General features: G+C 43.9%; 1 protein-coding gene across 1 annotated transcript in view; it reads left to right on the forward strand.

Annotated features, from left to right (window-relative positions):
• Nucleotides 1–13,323, forward strand: part of Prpf8 (pre-mRNA processing factor 8) — a 40,237-nt gene that overhangs the window by 19,357 nt on the left and 7,557 nt on the right. The window contains exons 25-34 of the mRNA XM_004667853.3: nucleotides 8,512–8,759; nucleotides 8,874–9,053; nucleotides 9,209–9,344; nucleotides 9,457–9,626; nucleotides 9,757–9,886; nucleotides 9,985–10,131; nucleotides 10,281–10,441; nucleotides 10,858–11,049; nucleotides 12,083–12,320; nucleotides 12,460–12,588. Coding sequence (XP_004667910.1) covers nucleotides 8,512–8,759; nucleotides 8,874–9,053; nucleotides 9,209–9,344; nucleotides 9,457–9,626; nucleotides 9,757–9,886; nucleotides 9,985–10,131; nucleotides 10,281–10,441; nucleotides 10,858–11,049; nucleotides 12,083–12,320; nucleotides 12,460–12,588 — 1,731 coding nt within the window. The remainder of the gene's footprint in view (nucleotides 1–8,511; nucleotides 8,760–8,873; nucleotides 9,054–9,208; nucleotides 9,345–9,456; nucleotides 9,627–9,756; nucleotides 9,887–9,984; nucleotides 10,132–10,280; nucleotides 10,442–10,857; nucleotides 11,050–12,082; nucleotides 12,321–12,459; nucleotides 12,589–13,323) is intronic.

Below are 13,323 nucleotides of genomic sequence, written 5' to 3' on the forward strand. Positions count from 1 at the left end.
GCCATTTCTCCAGCCCTCTGTTTTTGCTTTTCCATTCGTGGTAAGGTCTCTCTCTAGCCCAGGCACTCACTCTTTGACCAGGCTAGCCTCAAACAGTGAGTCTCCTTGCGTTCTGGGACTAAAGGCATGAGCCAGCATGCCCAGCTAGGAATTTTATTTTATTTATTTTGGTTTTTCAAGGTAGGATCTTCCTGTAGCCCATACTGCCCTAGAATTCACTATGTAGTGTCAGGCTGTCCTTGAACTCAGTGGTGTTCCTGGGTGCTGGGATTAAAGGCATGTGCCACCATGCCCAGCCTTTTATTTTATTTATTTTTATTTTTTTCTGGTTTCTATGAGGTAGGGTCTCACTCTAGTCCAGGCTGACCTGGAATTCACTTTAATCCCAGGGTAGCCTTGAACTCATGGAGATTCTCCTAGCTCTGCCTCCTGAGTGCTGGGATTAAAGGCAAGCGCCACCTTGCCTGGCACAGCCTTTTATTTTTTATTCACTTATTTATTTATTTATTTATTTATTTTGAGGTAGGCTCTTGCTCTAGCCCAGGCTGACCTGGCACTCACTGTGTAGTCTCAGAGTGGCCTTGAATTTGTGGCAGTTCTTCTACTTCTGCCTCCCAAGTGCTGGGATTAAAGGCATGCACCACCATGCTCGGCTTCTTTTATTTTATTTTCAACTATTTTATTTATTTGCAAGTAGAGAGAGAAAGTGAGCAAGAGCACAAGCCTGTGTGCCTCTCAGCACTGCAAACAAATTCTAGGTGTATGCACCACTTTGTGTATCTGGTACTTTGGAATCAAACACAGGCTGTAAGCCTTTAAGGCTTTGAACACAAGTGCTTTTAACTCTGAGTCATCTTTCTAGCCCCTTTATTTTAGTTTTGAAATAGGCTTTCCTGTGTTCCAGATTTTCATATCCTCACATTCTTCCAGGTGTGGTGACACATGATTTCATCCCAGCACTCAGGAGGCAGAGCTAGGAGAATCTCCATGAGTTCAAGGCCACCCTGAGAGACTACAAAGTAAAATCCAGGTCAACCTGGGCTACAGTGAGATCCTACCTTGAAAAACCAAAAAAAGAAAAGAAAAGAATCCTATTAGTCTTAAGCATGGGAGTGACTACTGCATCATCTCTCTCTCTCTCTTTTTTATTTTTTTAAATTTTTAAATTTTAATTAACATTTTCCATGATTATAAAAAAAATTCCATGGTAATTCCCTCCCTCCCCACCCACTCTCTCTCTCTCTTTTAAAAATTTTATTTGTATATCAGTTTTTTTTTTTGAGGGAGGGAGAGAGAGAGAGAATGGGCACACCAGGGCTTCCAGCCATTGCAAACAAACTCTAAAGGCCACCTTGTGAATCTAGCTTATGTGGGTCCTGGGGAATCAAACTGAGGTCCTTTGGCTTTGCAGTCAAATGCCTTAACCACTAAGCCATCTCTGCAGCCTACTATTTAGTTTTAACATGGGTGAGTAGATAGGTATCTTCTAGCCACTGACTACAAAGGTATAGGAAGAAGTTCAAGATGTTTTGTTAATGAGACAGCGCTAGCTAGCCTGGAACTCACTATGTAGAACAGGCTGGCCTTGAACTTGTGGCAATGCTTCTGTTCCTGTTTCTTGTTGTTGTTTTGTTTTCTTCCAAGGTAGGGTCTCACTGTAGCTCAGGCTGGCCTGGAATCCTGGAGCGTGGGGATTATGGGTGTGTGCCGCCATGCTTGGCTTTTTCTCCTGTTTTGAAATGGAGTCTTGCTCTGTTGCTCAGGCTCTGGTCTTGGTCTCAAGTGGTCCTCTTGCCTCATATTCTAGAGTACCTGGGTCTGTGGGCATGCCAAGTTGTTTGTTTATATATGGTGGGGATGATGAAGTCACCTAGCTGAGACATCATGGGCATTGTCACTGTTAATTTTTTTTTTCCCCAAGGTAGGGTCTCACTGGAGCCCAGGCTGACCTGGAATTCACTATGTAGTCTCAGGGTGGCCTTGAACTCACAGAAATCCTCCTATCTCTGCTTCCTAAGTGCTGGGATTAAAGACTTTGTCCACCATACCTGGCTCTTAACTTTTTTTTTTCTTTTATTGGCAGCTTCCATAATTACAGACAATAAAACTATGATAATTGTCTCTCCTCCTCCACTTTCCCCTTCACAAATCCACTCTCCATATCTCCTCCCTCTCTCCATTAGTCTCTCTCTTATTTTGATGTCATCATCTTTAAACTCCTATCATGAGGGTCTTGTGAAGGTAGGTGCTAGGCACTACAAGGTCAGATACCAAGGCCAAGTTTTGTCTGAATGATTGCATTGTAAGTAGTCCTACCCTTCCTTTTGCTCTTACATTCTTTCCACCACCTTGGAAGGTATAATAGAGATATTTCAGTGCTGAATACTCCTCTGTCACTTCTTCTCAGCACTGTGTTGCCTTTTGAGTCATCCCAGTGGTCACCACCATCTGAAAAGAGAAGCTTCTGTAACCGGAAATGAGAGTAGCATTAATATATGGTTACAAACGTTAAGTAAAATGCTTACCAGGCATTTTGGTGAGAACAATATATGCATTTAGCCAGACAAAAGCAGGCTCATTCCCTTTCCTGCCATAGGCTTTTTTGAATAGGGTTTCAGTACCAGGCATGTACCTCCCATGGAGTGGGCTACCAGTCCAATTAGAGAGCAGTTGGTTTTCCCCATAACAAACATGCCACTATTGCACCCATTCAGTCATTTGGCCTAGTCGGCCAAACTTAAGGCTTACAGTGTCCACTGTTTTTACCACTTATGACTTCTCATTCCTGTCAGAGTGTGTGCAGTGCAGCTTTTTCCAGCTTTCTGTCAGCTGGTCTACAGAGAGGAGGTTTTCAGCTCCACTCCAGCTTGATTTCTCAGTGACCTTGCAACCCAGGCATATGGAATCTTCAGCAGTAGGGTCTTAACCATCTATTTCTGGTGGAAAACCAAGAGCCTTGGCAATGGCCTACAAAGTCTGGGGGATATTAGGGACTTCCCTGGCCAAAATCTCACCAGAAGGTATCCCATCACTGGCACTGAAATTTTTCTAATAAGTCTATGGCTGCTGGGTGTGCCATTACCAAAAGGTAGGTTTCTATATGGCTTATTCACAATATCTCAGATTTTTTTTTTGTTTTGTTTTGTTTTTCGAGGTAGGGTCTCACTATAGTCCAGGCTGACCTGGAATTCACTATGTAGTCTCAGGGTGGCCTTGAACTCTTGGTGATCCTCCTACCTCTGCCTCCTGAATGCTGGGATTAAAGGCGTGTGCCACCACGCCTGGTAGTATCTTTAAATTTTGATTAACCCTCCTCCCACCCTTCCTTTACTCAATCCCTTCTCCTGACCTCACTTAGGCCATTTCACCCCCAGTAATCTGTTCATCTACTTACATACATACAATACCATCCCCTAAATTCCTCCTCTCTTCTCCCTCCATCACTGTTGATTTTTTTCTTTTTATTATGGAGAGAGCGAATTGGCCCTTAGCTACTGAGATCAAACTCCAGATGCTTGTACCACCTAGTGTGCATGTGCAATCTTGTGTTTGCCTCACCCTTTAGTGTCTTGCTTATGAGGGATTTGGAAAGTTGAACATGAGTCCTTAGACTTCACAGGCAAGTGCCTTAATCACTAAGCCATCTCTCCAGCCTACTATTGATTTCTTTTTTTTAAATTTAATTTAATTTTCAAATTTTTATTAGCAACTTCCATGATTATTAAAAAGTCCCATGGTAATACCCTCCCTCCCCCCACTTTCCCCTTTGAAACTCCATTCTCCATCACATTCCCTCCCCCTCTCAGTTAATCTCTCTTTTATTTTGATGTCATGATCTTTTTCTCCTCTTATGATGGTCTTGTGTAGGTAGTGTCAGGCACAGTGAGGTCATGGATATGCAGGCCATTTTGTATCTGGAGGAGCACGTTGTAAGGAGTCCTACCCTTCCTTTGGCTCTTACATTCTTTCCGCCACCTCTTCCGCATTAGACTCTGAGCCTTGGAAGGTACTGTTGATTTTTATTTGTTTTTTTTCAATGCAGGATCTTGCTTTAGCCCAGATGGACCTGGAACTCACCCTATAGCCCAGACTAACCTTAAACTCCTGGCATTCCATCTACCTTAGCTTCCCGTATGCTAGGGTTACAGGCATGCGCCATCATACCCAGCCTCATTGTTGTTATTTTGAGCCAGATGCTTTATTGTGAGAGCTTCTATGTACATTGTGGTTAGTATGCCTAACTTCTATCCATCCAATGCCGGTAACATCCCCTAATTATAACAAACAAAAATGACTTTAGACATTTTCTCATACCACTCAGTTGGGCAGGAGGAGAGCTGTAGACTTAGGAGTCTGTCAGCATAAAGATTAGAGAGCTCAAGAATAAGCAAGATCACCTCAGAGGGTATAGCGGGACATATTTAGAGCCTTGGGAAACCAAGATACAGTGGGACGAGACCTGATGGGAAAGTGTCGGGAAGTAAGAGCCAGGGCTGCCAGGAACAAATGTCCGGATTTGGAGGAGGTGCTTAACAGCTTCTGTTGCCTAAGAGCATTTCGGTTAGATAAGGACTGAATAGTAGCCATTGGAGTTGGCCATTAGGACGTCATTGGTGACCTTAGAGCTGTTTCAGAAATAGTACGGATGGAAGCCAGATGGCAGCAGAAGGGAGGTGAGTGGAGACAACAACTACACTTATCTCCGTGATGGAGCAGGAACTAGATTAGATGCCACCTAGTGGGAGATGAAAGCAAGGCCAGTTTTTTGTTCTTTCTATATTATTTTTTGACACAGGGTCTCATGTAACCTGGGCTAGTCTGAGCTGTTATCTGTCCTTCCCAAGTGCTGGGTCTATAGGTGTGGATCATCATACCTAGCACAAGGCAAGTATTTAGAATAGGAACAAGTTGAGTTATTAAATTAAGAAAGAGATAGTAGCATCCAGAGTGCCACAGAGAAGTAAGATCACTGCTGGAGCAGTGACATGGGAGTTCGTGGGGCAGGGTAAAGAGCAAGTAGAGGAAGACATGCCTGAGCCCCAGAGGAGAGCAGCTGGATCGAGGTTAATAATAGATACATGGTGAGAAATTAAACAGAATCTTGGACTGGAAAGATGGCCTAATGGTTAAGGCTCTTGCCTTTGAAGCTTAAGGACCCAGGAATCACCCCATTAGTACCCACATAAGCCAGAAGCACATGTAGCACATGTCTGGAGTTCCATTGTAGGGGCTAGAGGCCTGCGTGCCCATTTTCTCTTCCTCTCCCTCTCTCTTTTCTTCCCCCTTTATCTCTTAAATAAATAAAAATAATTTTAAAAAGGATCTTAAATATTTGGGCTTTCTAGCCAGCCAGTCTAGCCTACTTGGCAAGGTCCAGGCCAGTAAGAGACCCTCCTGTCTCAAAAAAAAAAAGGTGGAGGGACTGGAAGGATGGCTTAGTGATTAAGGTGTTTGTCTGCAAGCATCTGGAGTTTGTTTGCCTCAGCTAGAGGCTCTGGTACACCGAAACACTCTCACTCTATTTTTCTATCTCCCTCCTTGAAAAAAAAAATTTAATATAAATTATATATATATATTATATGCGTACATAATTTATATTAGATAAATTATAAACAAATATAATAATATAAAATATATAATAATAAAAATATATATATATTTGGTTTTTCATGGTAGGGTCTTGCTCTAGCACAGGCTGACCTAGAATTTACTATGTACTCTCAGGATGGCCTCAAACTCATGATGATCCTCCTACCTCTGCTTCCCAAGTGCTAGGATTAAAAGCATGCACAACCACGCCCGGCTTAGTATTAGATTCCTTAAGTGGTATAGAGTAAGGCCACTTAAAATATCTTGGTTATGGGATGAGGAGATGGCTCAGCAGTTAAGGTGCTTGCCTGCAAAGCCTAAGGACCTGAGTGCTGTTCCTTGGTGTCCATGTAATTACAGATATACAAGGTAGCACATGCATCTGGAGTTGGTTTGCAGTGGCTTAGAGGCCCTGGTGTCTCAAATAAATAAAAATAAAAAAGACAGGTTGGAAAGATGGCTTAGCAGTTAACACAGGTTTTGTTCCCCAGTACCCACATAATCCCACACGTACAAGGTGGCACATGGGTCTGCCATTTTTTTTGCAGTGGCTGGAGGCCCTGGTATCTTGGAAGGTGGGTGTAAGTGGCACCCACCTGAAATTCTAGCACTTGGGAGGCAGAGGTAAGAGAAGCAGCATGAGTTTGAGGCCAGCCTGAGAATATAGGTCAGCCTGGGCTAGAGCAAACCCACCACCCCCGCCCCCCCAAAAATAATCTTGGTTGTTAAGAGGAAAATCTTCTGTAGGGCTGTAGGTGTCTGGCTCCCTTTGTGTTGTTTCTGCCATGCTGGGAATCGAACTCAAGACCTTGCATGTGCTAGACAAGCATTCCACTACTGAACCATATTCCTACCTATTCTGATTTTTTTTTTTCAATTTTTAGTTTTTCAAGGTAGGGTCTCATGTGTTCTGATTTTTTTTAGACAGATGTTTCAGTTTGTTGCTTAGGCTGGTCTTGAGCTTCTGGGCTTAGGTAATCTTCCTGCTTGCCAGATGGCTGGGACTATAGGTATGTTTTACTGCTAAGGCCCAGACTCTGTTCTTCTTTCCTTCCCATTTTATTAGAATCATTGCTGCTTTAGCTGTATTTCAGTACACAGACTAGTACAGAACAATTCTCTTTAGTTCTAGTCATAATTTAAATAAGTCTGGACTGTTTAAATGAGACTTTGACAAGGGTCAGTTAGTGTAGCAGTCAGCTTCATGTTACTGGGATGAGCTTCCAAACCAGGTACCGTTTATGGGAGGAAGGGATTTATTTGAAGCTTGCAGATCCAGGGGAAGTTCCATAATGGCAGAAGAAGTGTCATCCCCTCCCCCTGTTGTCTACCCCACCCCCACCCCCAGCACAGATCCAAGCAGGGAGAAAAAACCTCCCAAGTGCTGGAATTAAAGGCATGCTCCAGGGCTGGAGAGATGGCTCAGCAGTTAAGGCACCTGCCTGCAAAGCCTAACCACCCAGGTTTGATTCCCCAGTACCCAAGTAAAGCCATGTACACAAAGTAGCAGATGCATCTAGAGTTTGTTTGCAGTGGCAAGAAGCCCTGGTATGTATGCCCATTATCTCTCTGTGTCTCTTTTCTCTCTGTATGCAAATAAATAATTTTTGTTGTTTTTTGTTTTTCAAGGTAGGGTCTCATTCTAGTCCAGGCTGACCTGGAATTTACTCTGTATTCTCAGGGTGGCCTAGATCTCATAGCGATCCTCCTACCTCTGCCTCTCGAGTGCTTTAAGGGCTGGAGAGATGGTTCAGTGGTAAAAGGGCTTTCCTGCAAATCCTAAGGACCCAGGTTTGATTCCCCATATCCATGTTAAGCCAGATGTACCAGATGGTACATGCATCTGAGTTTGTTTGCAGTGGCTAAAAGCCTTGGTATGCCTATTCTTTCTCCCTCTCTGTTTCCCTCTCTGTGTCATTAAATAAATTTTTATAAAAGTTATTTTAAATATCCTCTTTATTTATTGCAAGAAAAGGGGGGGGGGATGAATGGGGATGCCAGGACCTCTAGCCACTGCAAATGAACTCCAGATACATGTGCCACTTTGCATCTGGCTTTATGTAGGTACTAGGGAATTGAACCTGGGTTGTTAGGCTTTGCAGACAAACACCTTAACCACTGAGCCATCTTTCCAGCACACCTTTAATTCCAGCATTTGGGAGGCACAGGTAGGAGGATTACCTTGAGTTCAAGGTGGGAGGCAGAGGTAGGATCGCTGTGAGTTCAAGGCCACCCTGAGACTACATAGTGAATTTCAGGTCAGCCTGGGCCAGAGTGAGACCCTAACTGGTTGATATTGTATATATTTAAGTACAGTGATTGTAATGGGGAGGTAATATGATGAAGAATGGAATTTCAAAGGGGAAAGTTTGGGGGTGGGGAGGGAGGGAATTACCATGGGATTTTTTTTATAATCATGGAAAATGTTAATAAAAATTTAAAAATTAAAAGTTAAATAATAAATTAAATAAAAAATTTAAAAATTAAAAAAAAAAAACACAAAAAGTGAGCACCACCATCACGCCCAGCCTTTTTTTTTTTTTTTTTTAGGTAGGGTTTTACTGTAGCCCAGGCTGACCTGAAATTCACTATAGTCTCTGGATGGCCTAGAGCTCACTGCTATCCTCCTACCTCTGTCTCCCAAGTGCTGGAATTAAAGGTATACGCCATCACACCTTGTTTAATTTTTTGTTTGTTCATTTTTTTCAAGGCATGGTCTCACTCTAGCCCAGGCTGACCTGGAACTCACTCTGTAGTCCCAGGCTGACCTCAGACTCACAGTGTCATAGTGATCCTCCTACCTCTGCCTCCCAAGTGCTGGGTCACCACTTCCAGCTCTACTTCTTGAGTATTAGGAATATAATTAGAAGTCTCCTTATCCATGTTGTTCATCTGGAATTTACTCTTTCCCACTAACCTTAGATTGTGAATAAGTGGAATACAGCACTCATTGGCCTCATGACATATTTTCGGGAGGCTGTGGTGAACACACAGGAACTCCTAGACTTGCTGGTAAAGTGTGAGAACAAGATTCAGACACGTATCAAGATTGGACTGAATTCCAAGATGCCAAGTCGATTCCCTCCTGTCGTATTCTACACCCCTAAGGAGTTGGGTGGACTCGGCATGCTCTCGATGGGCCATGTGCTCATTCCCCAGTCTGACCTCAGGTAGGGCTTGATTGCCAATCTGTAGTGCTACATGGTTATTAAGACCCTAAGGGAAGGGGGTAATTTTATCCTTTCAATTTTAATTTTTTCTTTTATCTTGGTTGCCCAAAACAGGTGGTCCAAGCAAACAGATGTAGGTATTACACACTTTCGTTCAGGAATGAGTCATGAAGAGGACCAGCTGATTCCCAACCTGTATCGTTACATACAGCCATGGGAGAGCGAGTTCATTGATTCTCAGAGGGTCTGGGCTGAGTATGCACTCAAGAGACAGGAGGCCATTGCTCAAAACAGGTGGGCATCTGGGAAGGCATACTAATCAGGGGGTTAGGGCACAACACTGAATCTTGTGGAGGTCATGTTTTTAAGATCAGACAGGTTCTATTCCTGACCAGTGAGGAATGTTCTCTTTGCATGAGAAAGTATGTTGACTATATTTTCCTGGGCAGACGGCTGACTTTAGAAGATCTAGAAGATTCATGGGATCGTGGCATTCCTCGAATCAACACTCTCTTCCAGAAGGATCGCCATACATTGGCTTATGATAAGGGTTGGCGTGTCCGAACTGACTTCAAGCAGTACCAGGTATGTGGAAGGTAGTGAAGAGACTTTCTCCTAACCTGACAGCATCTGGCAGTCTCTGCACCTGGGTTAGTAGGTACCCAGCAGCCTGTTCATACCTGCCTCACCATTTTAGGTTTTGAAGCAGAACCCTTTCTGGTGGACACATCAGCGGCATGATGGGAAACTCTGGAACCTAAACAACTATCGCACAGACATGATCCAGGCCCTGGGTGGTGTGGAAGGCATTCTGGAACACACACTCTTCAAGGGCACTTACTTTCCTACATGGGAGGGTCTGTTCTGGTAAGGCTCTGTACTGAGACCTGTACAATCCTCTGAGCACATCACTTCTGTTTCTGTGGTCTGCTGTCTCCCAGGAGGACAGCCTTGGAGGTGGCGGGAGAGTACCTCAATTTGTTCTTCTTCTCCCTAGGGAGAAAGCCAGTGGCTTTGAGGAATCGATGAAGTGGAAGAAGCTAACTAATGCTCAGCGGTCAGGATTGAACCAGATTCCCAATCGTAGATTCACTCTCTGGTGGTCCCCAACCATCAATCGAGCCAATGTAAGTGTGATTCTTAGACATGGGATGAAAACCAAGAGAAAAATATTTCCATTGCCTTCATGTTGTCCTAAGTTCCAGCATCCTCTCTTTCCTGGCAGGTGTATGTAGGCTTCCAGGTGCAGCTGGACTTGACAGGGATTTTCATGCATGGCAAGATCCCCACACTGAAGATCTCTCTCATCCAGATATTCCGAGCTCACTTGTGGCAAAAGATCCATGAGAGCATTGTGATGGACTTGTGTCAGGTGGGTTACGATTGAGGGGTGAGGAGATCACAGTCTCATCAGGCATGGAAGCTGGGAGGAAGAGACTCCTATTGTCACATATAAATCCTGCCAGCTCGTCATAAGAGGGTTTCCATAACATGTGACAACCCTTCTATCTTTACCTTCAGGTCTTTGACCAGGAACTGGATGCACTGGAAATTGAGACGGTACAAAAGGAGACTATCCACCCTCGGAAGTCCTATAAGATGAACTCTTCCTGTGCAGATATACTGCTCTTTGCGTCCTATAAGTGGAATGTCTCCCGGCCCTCATTGCTGGCTGACTCCAAGTAAGCATTTTATAGCCCAGCTGTAGGCATCTAGGAGTTCTCATTGTTCTTCTAGAAGTACTGCTTAATTCTCCTTGCCTCCTTTTATTTATTTATTTTTCTGAATACATTAGGATCTATACCATGTAGCCTAAGCTGGTTTGGAACTTAAGATCCTCTTGCCTCATCTTCCCAAGTGCTGGATTATAGATACATGCCACCATTCCTAGCTCCTTGCTGACTTTCTTATAAACTTCGAGCCTGTGTTTCCTGTGTAACCCATCTGCCCCCTCAGCTGGTGGTTTAGGGGTCTCACTGATCTGGAATAGGCAGGGGAGATGGTTTTGGGATTTAAGTGTAGTGATTTGGAGTTCTTATGATTCTGGGGACATTGGTTATCTTGTGGTTTTCTGAAAGCCTGACCTCTCCATCTTTAGAGATGTGATGGACAGTACCACTACTCAGAAGTATTGGATTGACATCCAGTTGCGCTGGGGAGACTATGATTCTCATGATATTGAGCGCTACGCCCGGGCCAAGTTCCTGGACTATACCACAGACAACATGAGTATCTACCCTTCGCCCACAGGTGTGCTCATTGCCATTGACCTGGCCTATAACCTGCACAGGTGAGTTAGGTCTTAGCATGTATTTTCCATTAGCCCTGTACTTTAATGCAGACAGTTTGCTCAGGTCACTGACTCTTCTCTCAGTGTGTATTACATTAGCAGATTATTGTGTCAGCTGGCCTATAGTCTTTGTTTCTTTCTTTTTTCTCTTCCTTTTTGTTTAATACTTTATTTATTTGAGAGAGAAAGAGGCAGATAAAAGAATGGGTGTACCAGGGCCTGTAGTCACTGCAAATGAACTCCAGATGCATGTGCCACCTTGTGCATCTGGTTTATGTGGGTACTAGGGAATTGAATCTGGGTCCTGAGGCTTCATAGGCAAGCACCTTAACTGCTAAGCCATCTCTCCAGCCCTTTTTTAAAAATATATTTTATTTATTTATTCATTTCTTTACAAAAGAGAGAATGGATGCTCCAGGGCCTCTAGCCACTGCAAACAAACTGTGGATGCATACACCACGTTGTGCATCTGGCTTATGTGGGTAATAGGGAATTTAACCTGGATACTTAGGCTTCGCAGGCAAGTGCCTTAACCACTAAGCCATCTTGCCAGCCCTCTTTTTATTTATTTACTTGAGAACGACAGAGAAAGAGGCAGAGAGAGAATAGAATGGGTGCTCCAGGCCCTCCAGCCACTACAAACGAACTCCAGATGCGTGCACCCCCCTTATGCATCTGGCTAACGTGGATCTTAGGGAATCAAGCCTTGAACCGGGGTTCTTAGGCTTCACAGGCAAGTGCTTAACCACTAAGCCATCTCTCCAGCCCTTATTTTATTTTTTGAGAGAAAGTGTAGACATGCTAGGGCCTCCTGCCAATGAACTCCTGCAAATGAACTCCAGAGGCACATGCCACTTAATGTATCTGGCTTTACATGGATACTGGAGAATCAGTCCTGGGCCACCAGGTGTTGCAAGCAAGTGAGTGCCCTTAGCCACCAGGCCATCTCTCCAGCCCCGCTTCTTAGTTTCTTTATAGAGTTGTACTTTGCCTTGTTCTTGGAGTTCTCAGCCTTTATCCTTTATCCTTACAGTGCTTATGGAAATTGGTTCCCAGGCAGCAAGCCTCTTATACAGCAGGCTATGGCCAAGATCATGAAGGCGAATCCTGCCTTATATGTGTTGCGTGAACGGATCCGCAAAGGGCTACAGCTCTATTCATCTGAGCCTACCGAGCCTTATTTGTCTTCTCAGAACTATGGTGAACTGTTCTCCAACCAGATTATTTGGTTTGTGGATGACACCAATGTCTACAGAGTGACTATCCACAAGGTGAGTGTTAGAAGCAGTGTGAGCATGTGGGTCCCCCTCTGGGAGGGTAAGACAATTACATGCATTTTACACACACACAGAGGGATGAAGTCATAGTGGTTATTTCTAGGCCATGCTAACTAATGTAATCATTCTTTAGACCTTTGAGGGGAACTTGACAACCAAGCCCATCAATGGGGCTATCTTCATCTTCAACCCGCGCACAGGGCAGCTGTTCCTCAAGATAATCCACACGTCAGTGTGGGCTGGACAAAAGCGTTTGGGGCAGGTGAGCAGCTTAAGTGCTAGCATTTAAATGTTATTATGCCTTAGAACCTTGCTATCACTCATTCTTGGAAGGACAGAGTAAGACAATTCATTTTCTCTCTCTCTCTTTCTCTGTTTGAAAATACCTCCTCTTTCTATTGAAAGACAGCATTCTCTTCTAGGAGCTCCAAGAGAGTATAAAGCCTTTCTTACCCTTTAGCTGGGCTTTCATCTTTGTTTGTTTGTTTGTTTATTTGAGAGTGACAGAGAGAGAGATAAAGAGGCAGATATAGAGAGAGAATGAGAGCATCACTGCCTCCACCCACTGCAAACGAACTTCAAATGCATGCACCACCTTGTGCATCTGGCTTATGTGGGTCCTGGGGAATCGAGCCTCGAACCAAGGTCCTTAGGCTTCACAGGCAAGTGCTTAACCACTAAGCCATCTCTCCAGCGCCAGAAGTCATCTTTCTTAATGGAACCAGTACACTGGTTTAATAGACCCTAACTTGAGTTGTGCATACTCAACTACAGTTCCTCTTTATATTTATAGCTTTTTGTTTGTTTGTTTTTCAAGGTAGGGTCTCCCTCTAGCCCAGGCTGATCCTCCTATCTCTGCCTCCCGAGTGCTGGGATTAAAGGCATGTGCCACCATGCCTGGCTAAAATTTTTTTTAAATTTATTTGCAAGCAGAGAGAGGAGAGACATGCCTGGCCGTGTATGTATGTATGTATGTATGTATATATATTTTTTTAAT

Source organism: Jaculus jaculus, chromosome 9 (genome assembly GCF_020740685.1).
Source record: "Jaculus jaculus isolate mJacJac1 chromosome 9, mJacJac1.mat.Y.cur, whole genome shotgun sequence".
NCBI classification, from domain to species: Eukaryota; Metazoa; Chordata; class Mammalia; order Rodentia; family Dipodidae; genus Jaculus; species Jaculus jaculus.